The sequence below is a fragment of the Rissa tridactyla genome, chromosome 4, assembly GCF_028500815.1.
Source record: "Rissa tridactyla isolate bRisTri1 chromosome 4, bRisTri1.patW.cur.20221130, whole genome shotgun sequence".
Taxonomy (NCBI): domain Eukaryota; kingdom Metazoa; phylum Chordata; class Aves; order Charadriiformes; family Laridae; genus Rissa; species Rissa tridactyla.
In genome coordinates, this window is record NC_071469.1 from 44776329 (window position 1) to 44802740 (window position 26412).

The 26412-nt window shown below is 48.2% G+C and overlaps 1 protein-coding gene across 4 annotated transcripts in view; it reads right to left on the minus strand.

Moving 5' to 3' along the window:
• MAPKBP1 (mitogen-activated protein kinase binding protein 1) overlaps positions 1-12050 on the minus strand; it is a 101170-nt gene extending 89120 nt beyond the window's left edge. For 2 of the 4 annotated variants that reach the window (XM_054198145.1, XM_054198144.1), the window contains exons 1-2: positions 11864-12049; positions 10639-10982 (exon numbers count right to left, since the gene is read on the minus strand). In XM_054198145.1, coding sequence (XP_054054120.1) covers positions 10639-10755 — 117 coding nt within the window. In that variant the 5' untranslated portion in view covers positions 10756-10982; positions 11864-12049. Of the gene's footprint in view, positions 1-10638; positions 10983-11863 lie in introns of all 4 variants that reach the window. The other 2 variants (XM_054198143.1, XM_054198141.1) reach the window with 2 other exon arrangements.
• Positions 12051-26412: the final 14362 nt, after the last annotated feature.

Sequence of the window (26412 nt, forward strand, 5' to 3'; positions counted from 1 at the left end):
AGGCACCGCCCCTCCCGCGGCACCGCGCCGGGGGCCGGCCCGGCCGGAGAACGACCCAGCCCGGGAGGGATGGAGGGAGCGAGGGATGGAGGGAGCGAGGGATGGAGGGAGCGAGGGCTGCAGCGGCCGGGGCAGCGCTGGAACGGCGGCCGGGGGGAGAAGCGAGGGCAGAAGGAGCACGCCCACCCCGCGAAGTTGCCGGCAAGCAGCGAGCAGGCCAGGCCAGGCCAGGCCGTGCAACTGCAGCCCTGTGTTTCCCACCGGCCTCCTGCCTTCCCTCCAGCGCGTCTTGCAGGAGGCCATAAATCAGCCCGCTGGCCATTTTATTAATGGTCATGTTTACATTCAGACACTCCTGGGCAGAGATGTTAATTCCAAGGACCTGGAGTAGCTCCGATGCACAGCAGAGATAGTCCGGGCACTGCATCTTCTGCCTCGGCACCACGCTCTGTTTTCCACTGATGGCTCCATCAAAAAAGTATTTCTCATAGAATCATAGAATGGTTTGGGCTGGAAGGGACCTTAAAGATCATCTAGTTCCAACCCCCCTGCCATGGGCAGGGACACCTCCCACTAGACCAGGCTGCTCAAAGCCCCATCCAACCTGGCCTTGAACACTTCTAGGGATGGGGCATCCACAGCTTCTCTGGGCAACCTGTTCCAGCATCTCACCACCCTCACAGTAAAGAATTTCTTCCTAATATCTAATCTAAGTCTCCCCTCTTCCATTTTGAAGCCATTTACTCCTGGGTCTTGGACATCAAAAAGCTTATCTCCAGCCCCGCTACAGAAAGTGGGCCAAGAACTTTGCAAAGCAAGCATCTATAAGCCACCCACCACAACGGTGATGCAGGAGACCCGCTCTTCCAGAAGTTACAGCCAAAACCACAGCCAAAGCAGCCAGCGGCAAGGAAACTGAAGAAAGCTACCTCTAGCCCAGAGTACCCTACTCTCATCCTCCCCCAGCGCCAGTTATTCGCACCGCTGATTGCGTGTAAAATACATCTCAACAGCTTAGCTCGGGAGGCCTGCAGAGACATGCAGCACAAACCATGGATTATCAGGGAGGAAGATTATCCTCCCGGTGCAGGAGAATGTGGAATCCCAATTCCAGCCTCAAAAACAGCTCAGGATTTTTAAAACAACTACGTCCAGTGAGGCACACCACAGATTCATCAGAAATATTTGTTAATTCATTTCATTAAGAGTGCTATTTGTTGCCTTGTCCCCATTCCCCTCCACCACCACTCCCAGAGCAGGATTCAGGGCACCCTCCAGCCAGCCCTCATGGTCGGGCAAGATACACAGAGCCATTTTTGCAGCCTGCCTGGCCATGATTCCATCCAAGAAAACCAGATGAGCTGGGACCAGACGGGTTTAAACAAAGCGGATCCCAAATTTGTCAGTTACAGTTTACAGTCAGCAATGCTTTTGGGCCCAGCTGCTCGAGAAGGATGACACCCCAAAGCAGTATTGAAACAACTGCGCTTGGGACCACTATATCTAGTTCAAAACTGGGAGATAAGCCAAATGCAAGGAGTTACACAGCTGTTTTAAAGCCCTGGATGCTGGGACACTTTGCAGTAAGTGGATAAGTAGCCTCCTGTCTGTTTTACATTGAGGAAAAAAGAGGCTCAGAGACAGTCTGAAGAGCAAGCACAGAACCCAAAACCATTAACTGCATTTAAAAAAAATATACAGCTCTGTTTTAAGGTTCACTCTACATTTACATATTTCAGCAGCACAGAATCATTGGTTAGGGGCATGAAAAACGTCACTCTTAGCCCAGATAAAGCTCTTGCAGAAAAAACACTAATATTGATGCAATATAGCTGGCAAAAAAAAAAAGTCCTTTTACTAGTATAGCCTGTTTCTTTGAGGGAAAGGATCACTCAACAGGTGCTTTTGATGCTGTGTCACCCTTAAGATAGCTTGTCGTAGAAGTTCAGCTTGCAAATTGTTTCTAGCACAGGCAAGTGTTTGGCCCAGTACACCCTTACAGTCATGCCCACTCTGGATACCTCTGACACCATCCCCTTACGGTCCAGGTCACAGCCCCCAGCACAGCCAGGGCTGAAGCACAGAGCACAGCAAGTTCTGAGCACCAAGAGCAGTCACCAAATAAGGAGGCAGGTCTTGCACACACTCCTTTTACCTTCAGTCCTATTCAATGTTTTGGCAACTCTGGCATCTAGATTACGTTAGGAACCATGTAATGAACGCAAGCTCCTTTGGAGCAAAGTCCTGGACTGAGTAATGGTGCTTTTTATTTTTTTTGTGGCAAATGAAAGCATCCCTAGTACAAACAAGACTTCAAAGGCAAGCAGCCCCTTACGTGCTACTCAAAGGTGAGCAACCCATTTCAAAGCTCTTGGGAGAGCTCAAAGGCCACCACTGCTGAGCACAGGAGACGTAGCTAACACTTCAGCACTGGCACTTCAAACAAATGCCCTGTGCTGGGCCTGCCTCTCGATAGGGAAGGGCTTCTAAACAGGCAGCACTGTTTTCCGTAGTGCCTACTTGGAAGAAAAACAGGAGCAGAGAGCTTTACAAGTCTGCATCCTTGAATCTATTGACACTGCCGTAAAGTTGCTTTCTCCTTCTTTCAGAAACTCCTCCATCTGCCTGCTTCCAAGGCATTTGTTAATGTTGTGACTCTCTACTGCTATGCAACTCCCAACAATCTACTTTATTTCAGAGAAAGGAGTCTCTCTGGATTCACGATGGGGGAAGTTTCAGACCAACTATGCAAAGTGTTTGAGAGATGCAGAAATTAAAGAACTACCACTGTGAGGAAGGAATGTTATTTTTCAAATTCCACCAGGTAAGAAGTCTCATAGTAGTTGTTAAATCAGATTAGCCTTCTTGACCAATTGTGAATTTTAATACTGTATTTGGGAGAACAAGCAGGACTGGCTTTTATTGCTATTGGCTTGGAAACATCGAATACAACAGCAGTTCATAGATTTTTCTATAGTACTATTTTCAATCAGAGTTTCCCTGCAGTAACTAACAACAGTACTGGTCTCCTGGGACACTAGCAAAATTACAAGGCTTACTGGGGTTTCCACAGCTCTAATTCATATGGTGCTTAATCTGCTTGAGCCTGTTGGAAAGTCATCATCACCAGAGCTACTGAAATCATTAGTGACAATGGAACCAAGTCAGCATTTGCAACAGCATGGTTTGGGGACTTTTAAGCAAATAATCCTAAATGAACACACAGTCCTCACATGGGAGAGGTGAGAAACATCCCTGGTAATCTGCAAGAGACTGGGCTTTGTGGCTAAGGCTAAGATTTGGCCTCGGAGGATCAGGATTCAATTTCTAGGTCTGCCTCAGACTTCCTGTGGGAGTTTGTAGCCATGTCTGTATAGGAAAAGCATGTCCCATTCCCCCCACACCTTTTTTTTTTTTTTTTCCTCTCTCCAGGCTTAAGCCTGAAGCTCCTCTGGGATGTTTATCACATGTCTGTCCAATGTTCACTCACCAAAGCAAAGTAGAGATGGACTGCTCCTGCAGTCTACGGTCATATAAATATTAGCAGCGACTCACCTTTACACTAATATTTTTGAAGACAGATCACATAGCACAGATCCACTGCTGGTTACAACACCCACAGGCCTCAGCTAAATTTTCCTTGCACAAGATGGAGACATGCTCAGTGAAAGGCTAAGCAGCACTGTGGTTGAAAGGAAATACTGGGAGGTTTTCCTGAATTGCAGGAGCCACCCTTTGGTGAGTACAGCCCTCAGCAGAGCCCACAGGGTTTCAGGCGCAAGGACCAGCCCACATCTGGAGCTGGAAACCAGAGCAGAGAGCACACCACAACCCTGCTACGCACATACAGGACTCCTCGGAAACTTTCAGTTCTGCAGAGGCAGGTACATCAGACACAAACCAGAAGCCTGAAGTGAATGAAACCAGGCTTGGTGCTAGTTAATTATTCAGACCTTAGCTGGGATCACTCAACACTAATATCAGGGCTTCATTGTGCTGCTTGTGCGCATGTAAGTGCCACTCCCTGCCCCAAACATCAAGAAAAGAGACCTTTTAAAAACGCCAAAGACTAGATAGTACATGGTGTTTACTTTCACTCTCACAGAGCGAATTGTACCAAGACTAATCAAGCAACTTCTTCCTAAGACCTGATAAACAGGAAGTAAACTATCTTCTCAGATTTGCCAGTCCAACAAAATGCTGACCACTACTTTCTCAGATGGAAATTAAGCTGATGTCCAACAGTTGCTTTCCACTAGACACAGAGGAGAGTGAAAAAATATACCAGTCATTTTATAGGCACTTGCAAACACTTGAACAGATAGTGGTCCAACCTGGCCTGACTCCCAACCATCAGTTCAACTGTTCTCCCTCCTGAAACAAATGAGGTGATACACCATAGGTAGCGCCAAGCACGCAGCTAGTGAAACAGATGGTACACTTTGGAGGAGGTCTCTGCCCACTGTGTCTGTGGATGCCTTTCTCCACCAGCCTTCCCTGCACCACACTGAACAACAGCTCTGACCAGCAAGCAGTAAATGTACCACCTACAACCCCTCTGACCAGCCCTGACCTCTGCCATCCTACCATCCCAGCCAGGTCTTTGGCAAAACACTACATGCTTCACAGCCCACTGCAGAACAACAGCTCACAAGCAAAAGGGGGTCGTCAGTCTATACGTGTATAGCTTAACCAACACATCAGGGACAGAGTAAAACCTGCCCATGTGCCTTCTAAGAATACCCAGCTCATCTGAAAGAGGTGAAGAACAACATGCCAGCCAAGACCTCAGCAGATCTAAAAGACCATACAGGAAAGCAGCATGTGACCACCCAAGGGAAGGAATAACCATTTAAACTCATCAGCAAATGACCTGGTTTGTGTTATTTATGTGACTGCACCTCAGCTGTTAACACATCATCACTCCCCTCCTGCCATGGAGGGGTCTTCCTCCTGTCTTTCATGGTAAAGACAGCACAAAGGGTGGAACTTTCCAGCAATCTTGTTTCAGGACTGGTGAGAAGGGTCACAGTGGTTCATGAATACAGTTGCAGTCTACAAAATCAAACATGTTGAACAGCTATATGCTTTTATATCCACCATACTTCAAGAACCAGAAGCAATTGGTTCTGCAGTCCAACAGCAGAAAAACTTTGGCTTCGATATGCCCTGTGGCTAAGTCACATTTAATAGCCATGTTTGGCTCCAATTCAGGCCAGGAGAGCTAGCCAGATCACCCTGTAATTTCAGGACAAAGCATAACATGCAGAGGGTGAAGAATGGAGCAAGGAAAACTTGTGTGTGAAATTGTTAACAAACACAGGGTCATCTTGAGCACCATGTACTTAAGGATGAAGAAAAAGGGACCAGAGCAGCCCAGTAGGGTGGCATTCAGCCCCTTAGCTATGACACTCTCAGCTGTTCCACTGACTTTATCCACAGATATGGACATGCCATTGAAATGCAGGTCTGGCTATGAAGAAGCTAACTAGCCTTTGTCCTCTGCTTTAAGAGACACTGTTATAAGCCTGACCAGAGACAGACATGAAATCCCTTCTATCTCTGCACAGCAGCCCCTGAGCTGTTGAAGCAATTGGGTGTGTTTAGACTGAGTGGTGCAGAGCTGTGAGAGATCCCTAGCTACCAACTGGGGCCAAGCAACATTCATGGATGTAAACTTCGAAGCAGAACAGGCACAGCAGCACAAGGCCAGACCAGGGTTAGATGCATCCTCTCAGCTGTGCTGATCACAGAGCTGGTGAGCTGAGTACTGCTCGGAGTCCAGTGGAGTGGAGAAGGGGAACAGGGCAACACCATGCTGAGCAGTTCCTCAAAAGCACCGTCATTATGTAAAAGACCCTTGCGAATCCTGCCAAAACAAGAGCTTGTGACAGCGTCGGACAGGCTGCTCTCTACCTCACCCACACAGCCAGGCTGCTCAGCCCCGCATCCAGCTCCCTGGGAAATGCTGCCCACGAGGAACCCAGCAGGCTCTGCTGCTGCAGGACTGAGTCGTTCCCAAAGACTTACAAAGAATCTCACTCCACAACAAGCCTCAGCTGCACCTTAAATGATTTAATAAAAGGTGATGATTTTTGAAGCATTTATATCAGTGAATCAAACTCATGTGTTTCTTGGTTCTGTTCCAGTTCAGGTTCAGCAATTCTCAGCTGATCTGGTTAAGACCAGTAGTGGTCTAAACTCATTCGTGTCAGAAGCTATAATATTTTCAAACAAAAAGGGCCGCGTACTGAAGGCAGGAAGCTACAGCCAGGACAGAAACATTATTCCAGTCTCCTGTGTTCAGGACAGCTTGTGGTCCTTGCCGAGCCCTGAAGCTTCTCAGAGGATTGAGGAGCTGTAGAACTGTGTTGGGAATGCGAGGGGCATAACAAGGCATAACAGATCTCAAGCTTCCATGGATCTGCTCCCCTCTTAAATCTGTGCCTGTGCATGTCCTGCTCACTGGATGTGAGGCAGAAGACAGAGGCGGGCATACGTTCTTCTGCTGCCCTAGCCTGGGACCTACCATCAGGCTAATGCCAGCCCAGAGGCTGGCAGTAACAACAGACCATGCCTCACCAAAGGAGGACAAGAAACCTTGTCCCACTAGGAACAATTTAGGGCTCATTTTCAGAACAAAAACTCTCAAAAAGGGCTTGCAGAGCCACCCAATCCAGCCCAGCATCATGGAGAGGGAACAGATGTGCAAGCTGCATGTGCTCACAGGACACTTGGTGGGGGGAAGACCACAGTACAACAGTACCTGTGCTGAATGACTTCCTGCTGGGGAATGCCAGGTTTTAGTCAAAGCGCTCTTTTAAACTGGCAACTTGAAATATTTCTGGCTTAGAAAAAACAGTAGAGATCAAAGAAACAAGCAGCAAATTCCAAATGTGTTTCTTTGACTCACTGGCTTACAGTTTCAGGGAAAAGCCTGTAGCAGGTTTTGTAGCAATTTGTTTCTCCCTTGACACTCATAATTGGGTTTGACTGAGGATAACACACACACACCCCCTAAAATAGGCACAGCTACATCACTTAAAAAGATGCTTATATTTACAAGAGTAGAGCTTAACAATATGAACATCCCCTGCAGGAACTGTACTTGCTCAGGTACATTACTTCTGTCAGAGCAAGAGATTTGTTTAGCCAAGTTGCAGGGTACGGATGGCAACCAGGGCATTTTAGCAATGGGAGACGGCTCAATCCTTAGCTTCCCCACTGTCCTGCTAGTGCCGTTCAGGGTGATCAGGGTGATCAATGCTGCTTCAAAGGCACTTGGTGCCCAGTTTTTAACTCCATGTCTCTACTGGAATCACAAGCACGGTGAGCAGATGCACAGCTGGGATTCTGGTAGGGCTAGCAATCCTCTAGAAATTGAACTCAGGCCAACCAACTTATCTGAGGAAATTTTAGCTTCCAGCCACCACACTGACATGTTACAATCGAACAAGCAACAGGCCTAGGCGTAAATCACTGTACTCTAGGTCTACACTGGTTCAACACAAGAAATGGAGATCTGGACAGGACAGAAAAAGTGGATTCAAGCCACAAACATCAGAAGACACACACACACACACAAAAGTCTAAACACAGAGCTAGTCACGCAGCAACAAAAATCAGGACTCTCACAAAACAAAAGTTGTTTCTAAAAAGCAGCAACAAAACTGAACGCTACATCAAGTTTATCAACAAGCTTTACTTAAAGAGATCCTTTATTTTATCTATTTTTTTTTTTTTACGTATCCATGATTATGTATTGGTTCCTTAGTTTTACTCCTGCAGAGATCTCCTGGGGCTGCACAGTAAAACCATGCATTAGTTATAGGCAAGGAATAAGTCCTAATAAAAGTCACAAAACAAGTTCTCTCTTGTACAGTTCCCAAGTAACACATTGCATGTCCTGCACAGCCCTCATGCAAAATATCTGTACTTACCCACACTCCCCCTTCCAGAGCAATGCACAAACAGGTCTCTGCGGAGCCAGCCTCCCACAGCCTGCCCACATTCAGCCCAGCGTTACACGGCTGCTTCATTGATAGGAGCCAGTTTCCACAGGGCTTCTCTTCAGCATGACAAACTGCCCAAGGGGTCTGTCCCTAACCATTGAGATAGCCTGGCAGGCTTCACACCGCCAAAGTGTTGTTTAGGAAAGAGCAGGGACACCAGGGACACTTTCCATTAGAGGGGAAAAAAAAAAAAAAAAATCACAGCTCATGGAAGTCAAGGAAGTGCCACTGAGGGTGCCTGTCCATCTTAAACTGAGCAGCTGGTTGCAATAAAAGCTCGAGGGACTCAGAGGAACCACAGAGCTGTTGAGGGCTTCCTTTTCACCTACATCTGCATGTACAAAGCACAATATCACCTTTCAGGCATTAATCTAGGGCAATAGTCCTGGCTCCATCCTATATAACCAAGCAGTATTCAGCAGAGATGACCAGCCAAAGCTACCAGCTTCATAGGCCCATCCATTCTTCCACATGACTAGAGCTACATGCATCTCTTGGAGCAGCCATTTCTCAAAAAGTCCGAGACAAAGATGCCTGGAAAAGCCCTTCCTGCAGGTCAGCAAAGATCCTTTGGGAGCAATGTGTATGATGCTCAATTTCAGTCCCAAGGGGTTTACATTCATACCAAATAGCAGACTGAGAGGATCTGTTTCCTGCTATTTTAGAAAAGTAGAGCTGCTTCTCACCTCAGAAGGCAGAGGAGCACATACACAGCAGAGGGTGCATCTCCACAGATATCAGACATGGGAACTTCTTCTGTTGCATCTTTGGTAAGAAGCCTACTCCTTTCTGCCTTGCCCATCCCAGCTGTCCCACTGAAGACAGGACATAACTCATTTGAGGGAAATTAAGAGCAGAATGCTTTGGGAAACCAACACCAGCACTCCTCATGATGACAAGTAGATTCTACCAGCAAAGTCTCCACCAGTTCCTCTGCATCTCACTGATTAACTGCTCTTACTAATAAGATACACAAAATCAAGCCCTCAAACCCTAATTTGATGATGTAGAATGAATCCATGATATTCCCAGTGGATCAGACAGCTCTGGCTGCACACTGGGAGACAGCACAAGGGATACAATGGAGCTCTTCAAAAAGGCATGTGCAAGGTAAAAAAAGAAAAAAAAAAAAAAAAAACACCCACACAAAAAAAACCCCAAACAATGAAAAAAAAAACCCCAAACCAAAACAGGTACCAGAGAATACCCAGGGTTTACAGCAGCAGGTCCCAACTCTGCAAAGGAGTGGGCAAACCTCGGCTCCTTTTCACAGAGCCAGAATCCAATGCCCACTGTACATGGTGGTACAGGTGGCTTTTGGCTCTTGTGACAGAGGTCTCTGCAGAATACAGATCAACGAACTGCCCTTCAGCAATGGCTACAAAGCACGTTTCACTGGCAGTCCACAGGCCACATTAAATGCGACGCATGCACATTCACACACCGAGGTCAAGCATGAACACCTCTTCTAGACAGCTTTAAGGAAGCCAAGCAGGTTTTTCGCTTGGTTTGCAAGGGAAGAATATTACGTTCCTTGGTATTGAACAGCCATCTCAGGGGACGGTTTTGAGAACAGGATTTCATGCTGGGGACAGGGCATTTAGATAAAGTATCATTTATCTCCCCTGCAGTTTTTACACACTCCTCACTCCAGCAGCTAACTTTTGAAGCGCTACTGTTTTGAGACAAATGAATGCACTTTGCAGTCATGGATTATAAGGATTTCTTATTTATTAGTGAGTCTTCACAAGGAGGGGAGGGATTAAGCTTTCTATTTATGGAGAACGAGAGCGCTATGCAAAGGCTGAGTGATTTGCCCAGGGTTACAAGTGAATCAGTGGCAGGGACAGACCGGGGTGCCCTGACTCAGAGGCGCCTGCTGTCAGCACAAGGCAATGCCACCCAGCTCCTGTTCTCCCTGCAGCCGGGGTTAAGTCATCCTCCTCTCCTCATGACACCAGTCAACTCCCAATCAGTGACTATCAGTCAGGAATTGTCTGCAACACCAAGAAGAACGATGGATTTTTCAGGCAGATGCAATTATACCCTAGACGAGACATCCCCAAGGAAGGGGGTCTGAGGCACACAGAGGAAAGTGCATCCAGGCCTGTGGAACACAAACCCCATCAGAACAGTCATCTGCAAGAGATGTCTCACGTCCTCTATCTTTCAGATCATCCTACCCTTCCCCTCATGCTCAAAGAACACTCCTTTGCGGGGCTGAGAGCAATTGCTTACACAGAAGAACAGGTCTTTTGTGTATCGGTAGCTGCCGGTAACACAGGTTAGCAGTTGGAAATATGGAGGAAGAGGCAGCATTATGTTTCTCCTGTCAGTCATCTGTAACAACTCCACACACCACAGCGTGGGAAATGCTAAAAGCTTTCTGATACAGATTGGTTACATACACACAAGCAAAAAGAGTGTGTTTCAGAAAGGGATCCAGGGTTTAGCAAGGAGATGAAGCACAGTAAAGACCCCAACTAAAAGACAGACTACAGTCACGTATCAGTTGCTCTGCATCACTCTACAGTTACACCAGTTACTCCCAAAGCAGTATTGTTAGTACAGATGGGACCTCAGGCAACAAAGTTAAAGCATGCTAGCTGCACCACAGAGAACTCACCTTGCTGCCTATATCTTCACGCTTGTTCCCAGGCTTGCTTCTCCTCAGCTTAATGGAAGGGGAGCGAAGCAGATTTTTGATCCGACTTGTTATTGTAGACCCTTCGACCGACATCATCTCCAGGTGCCAAGAGGGTGTTCACCCCACACACAAACTGTGCCTGGGGAAGGAGCCCAGGTTTGAGGCAGAAATACCGACGTGCTCAGCTTTGCTTATACTCGTTCACATATCTCTCAGCGATTCTGCTCGGGAACTCCACTCCTGTTACACCGCAAAGCTATTCACAGAGGCTGGCAGACTTTCCTTTTGCAGATTCCAGAGGATCAAATCAGCAATAATCTAAACTGAAAGATGCACCCATGGGTCAATACAACATTCGCAATAAATTCTAGCCTCATTCTTCACAAGAAATGCCAAATGCAAGAGTTTATGATAAGGACGGGTGCAGTATTACTTATTCTCAGAGGCTTCCACAAAAATTATCATCCTTTTAGTATCAATTAACACATTGGAACCAATTCCCAGATCCAAAATTTAGATGTTTTACACTTCAGTATCATCTTATGACAAAGACAGAAATTCCCACCATTGGAGTCCATTACCAGGGTCCATCCAGCCCCTTGCTTTTGCTCCATACACCATCCATTCCACCTTAGGCTTCACAGTCTGGAAAAGCACAACGCTGTACTTAACTATTAAATGCCAAGTCGCAGAAGCACACCGAGAATAAACCCGAAGGAGTTTTTAACTCTCACTAGTTTATCTTTGCTTTAAGTACACACGTATAGTGGGTGATAGCTGATAATAAAGGCATATTATATTTCACATCCCCGCACCCCCTATTTATAAAAAGGGGATCAAGGAGGAGCTGTAACTGCTGCCAACGATTACAGACCCCCGGCCAAAACCTTCGCCTTCCCCGAAGCCCCGGCGGCGGCCGGAGGGAAGCGGGGGAACGAGGAGGGATCCAGTCAAAGCCGGCAGTAAATTATCCTCCCGGCTTCCGTGCAAAATGGGGGCGGGGGGAAGAGAGAGCGAGAAAGAGAGAAGGGGAGAGAGAGGAGCAGGAGAGGAGGAGATGAAGAGAGGAAGAAGAGAGGAACATCCAAGCCAGCACAACCGCCAGCCCCTCTCCCTGCGGCGGCGGCACTGCGGGCTCAGGGGACGCGTCTCTTCCCCCCACGCACCCCCCTCAGCCTAACCCGCCGGGTTAAACCTCTCCTACCTGGCGCCCAGGAGCGGCTCTGCCGGCGAGGCCGGCGACCACGGTGCCCCGCAGCGCCTGCCCATGCAGCCGGCCTCCCCCGAGGAGGGGCCGCGGCGCGGGCCGCCCCCGCGGGCGGGGCGGGGGCCGTTCCCTCAGAGGCGGCGGCAGCGAAGGGGGCGGCTCCGCAGTCTCAGGCCTCAGCCAGAAGCGGGGGGTCGAGGCCGCCCGCCGCGCCGGCCCCGGGAGCCCAGGGGCGAGCGCTCGCCCGCGCCGCCCAGCCGCTCCCCCCGCCGGCCGCAGCGCCGCCCGCAGCCCCGGCACGGCCGCCCGGCCGCGCTACGGCGGCCCGCGGTGGTCAAAACACGACGCGGAGCCGGGGGGGCGGCGGAGGGAGACGGGACAGCGCAGGGGGGTGTTGGCGGAGGGATCGTGGGGCGGTGGTGGCGTGCAGAGGTGCCGTTAACGAGTTGGGGTAGGGGCTGTCGGCTGTGTCCCTGCCGCCGCCGTCCCCGTGCCGCAGGGCGGTTTGCTGTCACCGGGAGCGTCGCACTGGGCAGTCTGCCCCACACGCCTGGCCGGCCATTTCTGGCTCGGCGCCCAGGCTGCCGTTGGTGTCAGGACACCTCTGGGGAAGCGAGGGGGCCGGGAGCTGTGGGACTGGCCTGACACTCTGGGGTGGGAGAGGGGACAGACAGCCTGTGCCCTGGTGCTGTGGGGTAGCCCGGGTGGCGTTGCCACACGCAGCATTGGTGTGACACCCGCCGGGTTTCCAGGCCACCTTGAGGGCGACGGTGCTCAGGCCGCTTCTGGAAGGACGCACTATGGAGGTAATAATTTCACTATGGAGGTGAAAAAGTTGTTGAGTGACCACCTTACCTCAGGGTAGCCAAGCATGGATGATACACGTCTCGTAACACTGTACGTGTGGTGTTTGGATCCTTTATTTGGGCTACAATAGTCACAGAGCCAGCTGATACCGAGGTTGCTGGCAAAGCCAAACCCGTAGCAGCTGAGCTGGGCATTACTGGATGACCGTGGGACTCCACAGCCTGACGATGGTATGGTAGGACTCCACAGCAACTGGTCAGTTCCCACCTATGAAGAGGTCCTGTAGCTACTTCTCAGCTCTCCAAAGTTTTTGCCAGGAGTCTAGCAGCCCACTGCACATCAAGATACAGGCATGGAAACCATGGAGTCAGAAATTTGGGTGCTTGTGTGCTGGTTTATAGCACATGGGAGCCTAGAAGCAAACATAGAATCATTTAGGTTGGAAAGGACCTTTAAAATCATTGAGTCCAACCTAACGCTGACAAGTCCACCTCATGTTTTATCTTGGCCCAGAGAAAACTGAACAGTCACATAGCGTAGATGAAATCATACACATTTTTCCCCTTCTGATGAAATACTAAAGAATTCCATAAGCACACAACAAAACATACACGAGGCCAGCAAGAAGGGTTTTCCCTGGAGCTGCCTAATGGCTGTTCCCCATGGAAGAGTTCAGAAGCCACTATGCTAATTCTTGTGCTTCCCAAACGGGGACAGACAGCAGCCCTGCCATGCTGTGGCAGGTACTAACCATGTGAGAGGAGGTGGGGGGGTGCAGATTTCAAAGGCCACCAAGCCTGAATTGCTATTAAAGGGTGTACATTTAGGATGTAGCGCTCTAAGTTCAAAGAGACTGCACGGGTCCACACTGGCCTAACACCTCCACAACAAAGCCCTAAAGAGGAGAAAGAAAACCAGCATTTCTTAGAGTGGAAAAGTCCTGTTAGCACCCCCTTCCTTCGCGTGCTCTGGCATTTGTTGCAATCTGTCCTCTGTCCTTGGAACATCTTTCTGGCTCCTTGTTTCCTATTGTGGGTGCCCTCCCCCCTTTCCATCTTTGGTGGTTGTCCCATCTTCAGTGACTAATGCAAATCCAGAGTATTCACAGCAAACGCAGATGATCATTCCAAAAATATAGTCCATGAAAATTTGCTGAAGTTCAGGCACAGATTTACCATGACAGACGATCCACGTGGGTTGTGGTCTTCCCCTTAGCAGTGCCCATTGTGGCCAGCACACTGCCACCGTCACAGGCTGGTGACTCTGAACTTGCGCCACCTGAATTTCCAGAAAAGATTGTTTGCATTCAAAGTGGGATTCTGCGCAGGTACAAGTGCTTGCAGGATTAGGATCTTAAGGCTTGACTGGTTAGAAACCTGCATGTATTGATGAAAACACCCAGAGGCATAACACAGGACATCTTTCTACTCTCTGTCAGCTCCAGTCATGCCATAATAACCTGCAGGAAGTGAGTTTAAAATGTCAGTTTCTGACCTTTCTTAGGCTTTAGTTTTGATACACAGGTGCCATAGGGAAATCCACACTTGTTGCTATGTCTGGGTCTTTCAGAAAGGTACAAAATTTTGTGAGATTTACCGTGAAGTTGCTAGAGTTGGTAATGTTGCAATTATTTTTCAAAGAAAAGTAATTGAAGTCCATGAGAGCTAGGAATATAAGCCCCAGACATGGCCTGCAACCCAAGAGGTGGTACATAACGAAAGGATTCTTCTAGAAAATGTGAATGTTGTCCATTCCTACCAATTCAATTGTCCTATTGCTGAATAACATTGCCCTGTTGCTAAGGGTGAGGAGAACCCCATGAAGGAAACCAGAGCTGCTGCTGCAAAAATAAAATCCCTACTCTTTTGAAGATTTACACGTGTGCTTAGTTTTATCCAGCGTAGGATAAATTCTAGTGAGTGGAACTACTCACACTGGACATGGAGTTAAAAACATGTACCAGCCTGTACAGGACTGGGACCTGGCATTGCACAGGGCGGGGGAAAAAAAAAAAGTAGTTGATAGTTCTTAAATTTCTGCTGTTCAACAGTAAAACACCAGAGTCATCACATCTGGGAGAAACATGCATACATTTGAGAAAGAACTGAGGGACGTCTTTGAAAACAAGGGACAGCTGAGATGTTTGCTTGGGAGACGCTGTTTAAATGCAACTAGCATTGTTCCCCTTTTGTTGAAAGCTGAGCACAGCATAATGTGATTTGTGATTACAATTCTTTGTGTCTGTGAAGCGACTGAGGAGACGGGCTAACTCTGAAACATCAGTGGACTTCTAAAATCAGTGAAAAGGAACTGGGACAGGGAATGTATGTTTCTGATTTTCTGACTAAAGCATACTACCTTTCTAGTTATTTTTTAAGCAGGATGAAATGTCACAGTTTCTTCAGTTCATCCTAAAGAGAAGGATCTTGCCAGTGATTTTTAAAGAAACTTTTTCTATAGTTTTATTAACACAAACACTTGCTCTTTTTTCCTTTGATCCAATTAATACAAAAGGAAAACAAGCAGGAATCACCAGCTTCCTCAAGGTATTGCAGTACAAGTCTTACCATACACCTATTTCGTCATTAGAAGGGCCCGATTTCCAATTGTAATAACTTATGAAAGGTTAGTGCAAAACCCTTGCACTGACGCTGCAACTACTAGAGCTTTAGATTGGGTGAAACTGGAGTAGATGATGTTAATCTGCGTGGCTTCTGTTCTCCCAGTCCTATCCTCCAATAAATACCAAATAACTTGAAATGAAGAGAAATAAACTTCTACTTTTCATCCAGTGGCATGTCTGGAAGCAATTGGTAAACCCGTTGCTCCATGTCATGCCTCCTGATGTTGCTCTTGCTCATGGTATCCAAAAAAAGCGCTCTCCCACAGCAGCAGTCAGTCTGCTGGCTGGTCATTCACTGCTTCGTCTGTCGGAAGTCATTAAAGGTACACGTGTGGCTCATGATGGTGAGCTGTGCTCACCCACCCCACCAATTACTGCTGTTCCTTTTGTTCTGCCGTTAATTGTCTTCTCACTATTGCTCAAGTTTTTGTAGATTGCCTTTACTGCAGAACAAGGCTTGTCTTTTACAGTGTGTTCCTGTATGGCCCATCTCCATAGGGCAGCACCTTGACTGAGATCAGTTAATGATAACTGAAGGCAACAAGATTTTCAGCTTCACTCTAGAGGTCACGAGTCCTTTCTTGCCAGAAAGGACAATGTAACACGAATAAATTATATCCTTTTTCTTTGGCATTTGCGGCATTTGCTCTTGAATGATGTGTTCTTAAAGTAGTCTTCTGAGGGATGCCGTAAATAATGAGAGAGAACAGATGCCTCAATAAATTAAATGCTGTGTTTTTAAGCATTAGGTAACGAATTTTCTGGAAATGTTTTTCTCTGTTGCAGAAATCCTCCTTACTTTTCTAAGAAATAGCATCTTGCAAATAATCCTGGAATCCTCCCATAGGGCTCCGAGCAAAGGAACATTTTAGAAGTAATTTCAAACAAAATTATTTTCCTAGACAAAAATATGATTAAAAAGAGCACGTAAAAGACACAAAGCAGCAGAGCAGAAGTCCTCTCAGCGTGATATTAAAACCTTTCCTTGAACTTTCTTCTTACACACAAAGCTCTTCGCATCGCTTGTGGCTGCAGGGAGCGTGAGGCGATGCTCCAGCCAGCTGTGCTGACATGATGAGGGCAGCCATGGTCCCATCACTGGATCTGCTGAGCGCTGCTCAAACCCTGTGTGACAGCGGCAGCAAGGTGCTCCGTGCTTCTGAAACCCCAGTGTGTTGATACCACAGTGCAGCCATGAGCCAGGACAGTTGCTTGATCAGATTTTTGCCATTTTTTTATTGATTTCTTAGTCAAAGAAACACATCTGAGAAAGGATTTTATTTTTTCAGACACCAACGTGCCAGAGCTGACCTGCTCTCCTGGTACTAGAGGGAGCTCCAAACTGGAAGTTGTGGCAGCCAGCATGAGCAATTGAGGCCAGCTCAGAGACCAGGTGAGTTAGTCAGGGATCAGCATCACATTTGTGCAGATTCATGGCTTCCAGACAGCTCAGAGCATGGGTTGGACTTGGTCATGTGTATCTGCAAAAATAGCAAGGACAGACATTTCACTCCATACCCTCATTGCCACTTTCCTGAGCAGCTTTCAGTCCAAGTCAAGAGCAGAGAACACATTTTTTTCCCCACAAACTTTGAAACCCTATGAAAGAAGAGCATTCAGTCTTCTTCTATAAGAGCTGTCTACCCTACTACCTCCAAAGGACCATGGTGCTGCTTTCCAGTTAGGCTAACGGCTATCATTTTAACTTCACAGGATGTTGATTCATCAGGGTCATAACGCCTTTTTCCACCTGTTGACTTGTTAGAACAGTGAACAGCAGGCACTCGGACAGGGAGAGAGGGTGGAGGAGGAAAGATAAACAGCTTTGGTCTAGTCCAGAATAAAAGTAACTATATAAGAAAATAGAAGGGTAGAGGGCAAGAAAAGAAAAGCAGTTACCATGCAGTATATAGAGGACATTTGACATTTAATTTTTCTCCAGCTATGAAAATGACTGCAAGATTAATAATAATTTTCTTATTAACCCCCTAATTAGATACGAGTTTGTCCTGGCAAAATACACCAAGGATTCTTTGTAAGACACACAAAGGTCTCCAAAGCTCAATGTACAGCATGTCAGGTGATGAAGCCCAACCAGACTTCGCTGTTTTTATTGACGTGTTTTTCCCCAGTGAGCTTTGTCCCTTACTCTCTCTCCTTTATTGCCACAGCTACAAGGGATAAGCAGAACCAGTTTCTGGAAATTGTTTCCAACTATAGCCTGGGTCTTTTTATTAGGCTCCTGGTACCTGACTTGAAATGTTTAGATTCCAGCCAGTAGTTACACAGGATCTTTCCTTCGTGTGTTTCCATGGAAAAGTCATGTAGACATCTATGGTTCGTAATGCATCCAGGGAGAATATACTTATATCACAGATCCCAGCTGAGCTTTAAAAAAAGAAAAATATACATGCATGAATGCCATTCAGCTGGCTGCCAGGAAATTGTGCTGATAAAGAGAAACCATGGGGAATATGAACAAAATGTGTAGTATAGAAAGCCCAACTGAAGATAGGAAGATGCTGCTTAGAAAAGGCTTGTATCCACCAAGGATGGATAATTTCTGTAATAAGACAAAAGGTGCACAGATGTACTTGGAAATCCCAAGCACAGCTACGTTGATATTTTTTTTGCTGAATTAGAAGAATGTGCCCTAAAGTGAAGGAAAATATTACAAATTAATTTAAATTTTGGCTCTGCTATTATAATAGGTGAACTAGTCCACTTATGTCTCACTCCTGTATTTCAAGGGATCAACAAAATCCATGCCCTCATTTAAAACTATTTTTAACGTTATTAGCGAAGTGCGTACATGTGTCCATTCATCTGTCAAACCGAGGCCACATTCTGACTCACCTGGTGCCCGAGGCATGTGCGCATCCGGTGTGCAGTGAGGTACGCTTCCAAGCTTGCTGTGAGGAGGTAGATGTGATTGATTAAAAAAAAATCCGGGCCGGATGATTTAAGCCTGGAGGAATGGCTGCAGGACTTCCCGCAGCCACCTCGGGCAGCACATGCTTTGAACCATCCTCACGAGAGCCTCGTCAGCGCTTGGATGCCACAGGGGTGGACAAGCCTGCCAGGGCACTGTGGGGGCCAGCGGCTCCCCAAGGGCAGTGCCGCAGCCCCCGCTACTTCTGTTCCAGCTTTTTGGCTAGTACAGCGCTGTATGTGAACATTTACGCCCACTAGCTGTGGCCTGGCCCATACATACGTGTGGTAGCCAGCTTGTGAAGGGAGGTAAATTATGTTACAACCCTATTAAATTTTTGCCAGAAGCAGGACCTGCCTGTGTTGTTCATTTTTCAGTGGCAGGGGAATAGAATACCACGCCATAGCTGCTGAATGTAAACGTGTTGTGCTTCCTGCTGTCTACATGGAGGCTATTAGAGAGGATGTACAGCAAGTACTGAGGCAAAACTTGACCCAGACACTGGCTGGGTCCTGTGAACTCCCCACCATCACGGCTTTGGCTGGTCAGATAAGCCATGACATGTTATCCAGGCTAATCCGCAGGGTTTTCTTTAAGCTTAGATAGGAGTCTGGTCCGATTTACCCACAGAACCAAATGGTTTGACAGTCTCAAAAGCCCACAGTGGAACTACAGTCTTGCATGAACTCCGTCTGTTTTAAAGAGTAGTTAGCTGGGACCTTAGACGTGGGTAGAACAAGAACAGCAGCGTGCAGATAGGAGAGGGCTGTCTCTCGTTGACTGGCCACGTGCCAGGGCTGGCAGGCACACAGAGATAGGATCTTGGATACAGAGGTCCCTACTTGCAAGGAGGGAGAGTCCAGAGCTGAAAATCACATGATAGGAAAGCATTTGACTGAGCTGGTACTTAAATAAGGGATGCCAAATCCTTGTTCCCTTTTGTAAGAGTTATTTGTGTTCCATTGTTCTCCTTGATTACTGCTTTTTGGAAATATGAAGCACAGGATGAACTTATCATTGAACTCTACAAGGAATGATAAAGGTTTCCCTTAGAGCAGTCACTTTTTACCTTTCCCAGTTTTGGACCCATAAACATTTGGCAGTGAGTGGAGGTGTGGACACCTACACGCTTCGGCCTGTTGGTGGTGCGTTTAGGGGGATTGTAAAAGGTAGTTGAGAACAGCTACCTTTCACAAACATCTTAAAAGTACTCAAGGGCTCACTGGGCAGAGGTTGAAAGCTGCTGCCTTACTGCTCTAAGATCACCCAAGGGCCTGTTTCCCGTAGAAAGGTTGGGTTGGATTATGTTGGGTTATGTTATATTGGGTTAGGTTATGTTGCGTTAGGTTAGAAAGAGCTCCTTACCATTACAGACAGAGAGAGGGATCATGAGATATGTTTTCCAGCACGTGTCTAAGCAACTTACTGTCCTTCCTGGCAGCATAAGCAAGAGTGCACAAATTACAGCGTTTTCACTCCAGAGCTGTTCTGCGTTGAAAGCAGGGGGCTATTATTTTCCGGGTCTGCCCTGAGGCTCGGGGAAGAGGTCTTGCAGCTTCCTGTGGGACAACACGTCACGTGGGAAAGATGCCTCTGCATCACTTGGGTGATGTCTCCCTAGATGTTGTTACCTGTTTAGGCCAGCTCTGTGCAGACTGCAGGGATGGCACTCAGCGCGCAGGCTGGCCCTGGCCCAGGGACCTGAAAGGAGAGAAGCATGCAAACCCCTCTCGTGCTGAGCTATGCCTTCCCCACCGCCTGCTGTCTAACCGCCCCCTCCCTCGCCGGGAGTATGTAGGTCACTGTTGACATTGTTTTCCTCTGAGCCCCTTCTGCTCCTGTTTTACCACTTTGTTCGCAATTAGCCCGTACTTCTGTAATTGACCTAAATAAGCCTGTTTGTTTCATTCTCCTCCATCCCATGCCTTATGTTTCCAGAGAGCAGTAATTAAGGAGAACAATGTAGCACATATATCTTCTGCAAGCCCAAAGCAGACAGTGCCGTGGCTGGAGTTCGTCTTGCTCTCGGTGATCCTCAGCAAGCTGACGGTGTAAACCAGAACCCAGACAGCTTTGGGTCTTGCTCTGAGAAGACAACATGACAGATCTTACAGCTCGAATGTGTTGTATGGCCGTCTGGCATCCACAGATGCCTTTTGTTATTACTACTGTTAGCAAAATTAGAGAACTACAGCAAAACTGTGAGCAAGCAAGCCCTCTCATGACAAGTGATGTCAAAGTGTTATATTGCAAGCCATGAAATTCACCCATTTATATCAGTTTTCACAGCTGCTCGCAATGTCTTCCACAATCACACCGAGCGCATTGATGTTCTAAATTTCCTCACATGTCACAACCCTGCCTTCCCCAGCAGGGCTCAAGTATGAATGTTGGAAAACCAAATGCAATGGAGCACACAAGTCATCTCTCTCTCTTGTTCTCACATGTTGTTGAGCAACACTCAGCTGGCGAGGTTTCAAGCACTGCCTTTTGCCTCAGTTTCCCCATCTGTTCTCACGAAGTCCTGCTTGGAGGGTGACATCTCACAAACATTCCCTTTACTTGATCTGCTCTTTGCCTTTTGCATCCTTAAAAACAAAAAGCAAACATCAAAACAAAACTCGCAAGAGGGTTTTTTCCTTCCAAAACTTCCTGCTGTGTCCCAGACCCTCCTGCAGAGATGTTCTGCTGCTTCCCACTGGGATGCCCACATCTGTGTCCCCCTCCTGCAGGCAGAGCTGCGTTGGGGTCTGTACGTTGGGTCAGTATGGAGGTCAGTATGTCGGGCCAGTACGGAGGTCAGTATGGAGGTCACTACAGAGGTCCCCAGGGGTTGTTACAGGGCCTGTAGGGGAGGGCTTAGCACTGTGGCATCCCTGAGTGCCAAGCTCCATCCTCTCGCCTCAGAGATGCTGAAATGAGGCACAGGGGCTGAAGTGCAAACAACATTTCATGCTGTTTGGAAACCAAATACCAGAAATGCTGGCACCGCACCTATTTGTGTTTTTCCAGACCCATTGCAGGTACACTGCCCAGCCCTACAAGTACGCAGGTTATGTCAGTCCCATCACTTGTGCTTGGTTCTCTAGAGAGACTGGCTGAGATGAAGCACGACTCTGTCCCGGAGGAGACAGAGGAGAAAGCAGAGAGATGGCATGGAGACAGGCACAAAAAGAGCTGTGGCACTTGGCTGTGAATATGGAGTTTTACAATAAGCCTAAATTTGGTACCCAAATCCATCTGCATTTCCTTGGGAAGCAGGGCAACAAATTACCATAAATGCCTTTCAAAATCCCCATCAGTTCAACCCCTGGCTCCTTGACAGAGAGAGCAGGTTTCCCCCTTCCTCTGCAACTTACCTTGGCTTGCAGAATTCACCATGCAGAATGAAATTTGACCTTTCCACTACCCATGGCAACCATAATTCAATTAAACAGGACAAACCTTGAACAGCAGTTGCCCTCAGGACATGGCATACCAAATACGATACAAGCAGAAGAAGAGTGAAACACAAAACTCATGAAACAATCCCGTCAAAAGAGAGTTGGCAAGTGGGTGCCCTTCAGGACAAGGACACGCACAAACACACATGGCTCTCTCTTTCGGACAATGCACTTTATAGAGGTGACAACAAACAGGAAGGACTGGGATTAATGGCAACATTTGCATGCTTGTACGCCTGTCTGAAGAGCAGTCAAATGCACATTTAACTTGTACGTATGGATGCATTTGTTCCCATTGCTAGTGTGCAAATATTGTTCTGACTAGGGATGCTTTCCTAAAGCAGTGCCAATGTGGGCAGAAAACAAATGTCAAATACAAGAAAGCACAACCAATTAGTCATCTGGCAAGATGACTGACCGAAAAAGAGGGAAATATAAAAGTATAGCCACATCTTAAGTTCACGGGAGAAACTCTTCAGATGTCATGGTGATAAGGATGGCATCAAAAACCTCAGCAGATAAGAGAATGCAAGATAGCGGTGTGGCCTGCGCTAGTACGTTCGTGAGCAATGAAGCGAGGTGTAACAACCCTGCAGACAGAGAAAGAAATTGAAGTGGAAGGGAAATTCCTCTTCTGGATAGACTCAAGGTGATGAAAAACAGAGAGCACAGTGAATAAATGTCAAAGACACAGCAAACCCAAAATGTTATTCCCAGAATGACTGGAATTAGGAAGGCTGGTAGCAACAGCCTGGAAATGTTGCCCAGGGAGACAGTGCCATCTCCATCCCTTGAGGTTTTAAAGTCCTGGCTGGAGAAAGCCCTGAGCAACCAGGTTTGATCTCACGGCTGACCCTGCCCTGAGGAGGAGGCTGGACTACAGATCTCCAGAGGTCCCTCCCCACCTGAATTTTCCTGATCCTACAAGTGCCTACGATTTGGCATACAGATAAGGCAACTACTGACATTGCCATGACAACAAACTGGGTTTCTGCTGGTATCGCAGCTTCCTGCAAAGAGGAGAGTACATGCTTCCTTGAGAGAAATGTTCACAAAAAACCAGAGAGGTTTATAGCACTAAACTCATTTGAGCTTTGCTTTCAGTTTGATGAAAGAATTAATAGGTTATCAGCGTGTTACACAGTTCATTTCTGCTTCTGTTTCAGTTTTAAGATAGAGGGGAGAAAATTACATGCAATCTTGCAAAGAGAAGATAATTACATCCTCCCCCTTGGGGAGACAACCAAAATGGCTTCAACTAATACTCCCAGCACCAGGGGGAAGGCAGCCAGTCAGCAGCTCAGGCCAGCTGCGTGTGGCTCATCCCGGCTCTGTAAAACATACTCCTTCAATATTCGCCCTGTTGTCCTCCTAAATAAAAACACACGAAGCAAAACGCTGCCAATCCCTTGCTCAAATACTGCAAATGAAATCACAACTGTGGCAACTGGGAGTTGAAAACAGGCAAATTCTAGGCAGAGGCATGAGGTCACCCACCTGGTGAGCGGCGCCGGGGAGCCCACCACCTGCGCGGCTTCATGAGGAGCCCTGTGCTGACCGGCTCCGAAGCGCCCATGGGCTCCTGGGTAGGCAGGCAGAGGACTGGGACACGTGAGCCTGATGCCACAGCTTCTGCCCCGGCAAACCCCCGTTGGGGAGCTCGGAGACGGGAGGGCGTTGGGGTTCGAGTGCGACGCCGCAGCAGCGGTGGCTCTCTGTCCCACCACGGTGAGTGCTCTGCTGTCTGCCCTGCCCACCTCGGACACGGGTGCCGGCTGCCCATGGAGTAGCTCCGGAGGCGGAGGAGCGCTTGGTTTCCCGCATGCCTGCCTCCCAGCCACAGCCAAGGATCCGGCCCCCTGGGACCCACCTTCAGCCAGGAATAACTTCTGACTTGAGGCAATTTTAGTAGGTCACTGAAGCCACTGGCTTTTCCCTTTGGCAGTTATGCCTCTCTTCCTCACCCTATGAAAATCAAGTTTTCTTTCAAACATGAATGTGCCCCTTGTAAGCTGATCTGCAATATAATTATTTTCTCCCTTGCTCAGCAAAGTTTGCGAAACTGGACATTTTCCCCGTCAAAGCCAGACAATGAGGCCTTGTCTACGCTGGAGCACGGTAGTAAACAATTCCCACTGTGGCTGCCATCAGTTCAGTTCGCCTGGTGGGAGCCGTTTATTAAAATTTCTTCCTGGAGACTAAGCCTCCTGGTTCAAGTTGATTGCCCCATATGTCAGAGCCACAAAACATTTGTGGGGTGAAATTCTGCAGGAAGACTTTTGTCTTTTTTTGCCGTGGACATCCAAAAGCTGAGAAAGCAAATTTAAACCTTCACAGAGCTGAAAGTCTGGTTGAGCCATTTTTTAAAACCAAAGAGTCATTGAGAGCGCTGGTTGAGGAGCAGGAGTTAATCATTACTGCTGCAAAATCTTCACAGGTACCTTCTTTTTCTGTCCTGCTTTTGCAGCGAGTCACCTTAACGCAAGTTGTAACATGATCACGTAAGATCTACATCATTAAAAAGAAAAGCATCAAGATAAACAGAGCAGGAAGATCCTATCTATCTGCTGTGTTACCCGTCTCGTACATAGAAACATTCACGTATGTTGGAACTTTGCTGAAGCATGGCCTGTCCAGATTTAGCCAGCCCCATAACCTGTCCCAGGCCCTCAGAGAGGGGCTACCGGCCATCAGCGGGCCCCACCACCATCTCCTGAACGCCCCAAACCCAGCAAAGCCCAGCCAAGCCAGCAGCTGTCCCTCACCCTGCATCTGAGGGACACCACCAGCTCCCACCCCTCCCAGCATCTTGCTCCAGCATGGGGCTGCCCGGGCGGGAGGGACCTTGTCCGGGCCCTGCTGCCTTTACGAGGCTGAGCATACAAAATGTGGCTCCGGCCAGGCCCCAAAGGGACACTAATGGTTTATCGAATTATGTTTTACTCCAGCTGCATAACGTTGTTTTGCAGTAAAGTCCAGCTCCAGCCCATCTCAGAAATAAGGCATAACGTTAGCTAAGACATTTTCAAAGCTCAGCGCCGCCAGAGCCTCAGGCTTAGGCAGGGAGAGGCAGAGCTGTCTAACCGAGAGCCGTGTCCCCTGAGGAAAGGGCCAAGGGCTCGTGGCTGGGATGACCCAGCTTCATCCACACCGAGCAACAAGCAGCTCCCACGGGAAGAGGCATTTTTAGCTGCTGTTTACCCAAACAGCTCTGGGCTTCATTCGATGCCGAAAGAAACCAGACACCTGGTCACCGTTGGGTTTTTCCTTCAGGAGAAAAGCAACTCAGCAAGGAATTCCAGGATCCCTTCAATCATTTTATTGTTGTTTTAGGCCACCTCAGGGTGGAAGATGTTGTGTGAATAAAAGAGCACAACGGGCAAGCCCTCAGTCATGCGGAGGGCAGGGCGAGCAGTAGGGAAGCAGAGGGGAGCAGAGGGCTCACCCCCAATACTGCCGCCCAGCCGAGCTCTGACGGCACAGACACAACCGGAGGGGTGCGCGATGTGCCCTTGCTGGTTGCAGGATAAGGCACGATAGGCGGCACCTGAAGGAAACCAAGATATTGCTGGATATAGGTATACCTACCTACTGGATATGGATATACCTACCGGAAGAGGTAGGAGGCTGGTGCTGCAGATCTGCCGTTTGCAACTTACTGGCTGACTGGAGCTCCACTCTCAGGGACCATCAGGGCTCTGCTGCAGCGCGCTCACACTGGGAGGCTGCCCCAGTCTCGCTCTCGGAAGAGAAAACCCAACATGTGCTCAGCAGTTGACTTTGAGCCAGAAGGCCAGTGTAGCCACGGGCCTGGGCTTTGAGGCGCTGCTGGGTGTGTATCATGGCAGGCCAGGGTGGAATGTGGGAAGCAGCCGGGTTTGAGCCCCTTTTCTTTATGCAGAGGATGGGGACTCAGAGGTCCAGGCCCAAGCAGGCAGAAGGACTGGTGGACGAAGGGGAGGATGAGGAGCACCTGCCCCTTGGGCCAGGAGCAGCTTGTGCAACTGCTACGAGGGAGCCTGGCACACAGAGCACTGCAGGGGCAGTGAGGGACAGGTGGTGCAAGAGCTGGTGTCAGCTTCCCCAGTTTCTTCTGCCAAACCACCCCGTCACCTCCATCACAGACCCACCCTTCTCCTCTTACTGCTCTGCGAAACCCCGGCCAGGTCTTCAACAGGAGGCTGCAGCGGCACGTGCTGCTGCAACAGCTGTTCCCAGTAAAAACACCTGTAGAGCTGTTACTGTCCTGCCAATGGGCCTCTTGTTAATGAGAACAATCACGTAGCTACAAACTAAACAAGTCTTGATCGTATTTTCACGCTGCAGAAGGTCCAGGGGAAGGGCGGGGGTCAGCAGAGTCGGCCAGTCCCCGTGGGCTGAAAACACATTGCGCTTTTCCAGAAACCAGCGAGGTTTTGTCATACATTCACCCTCCCATTTAGCTTTTTATGTAGACTGGAACCAGCACAGTTTAAAAGACAAACTCTGCCCCCTCTTTTTTAAGCTGATTGGTGATAACAAAGGTTATTTTGCTTTTTTTTTCCCCCACCTAACAGCAATCACAGATGACCGGATCCCAAAGTCCAGGGATCCAAAGTCCATTTTCCAGGTCCTTTGGCACCTCAGTGGTGTGAAATATTTGATACCCTCGCAGGGCTTGGGAGCCTCAGCTGCAATCGGAGCCCGTTGCTAATGTGAGCTGTGCGGACCCACGCCAGGCTGTAGACCTCGCCCGGGGCTT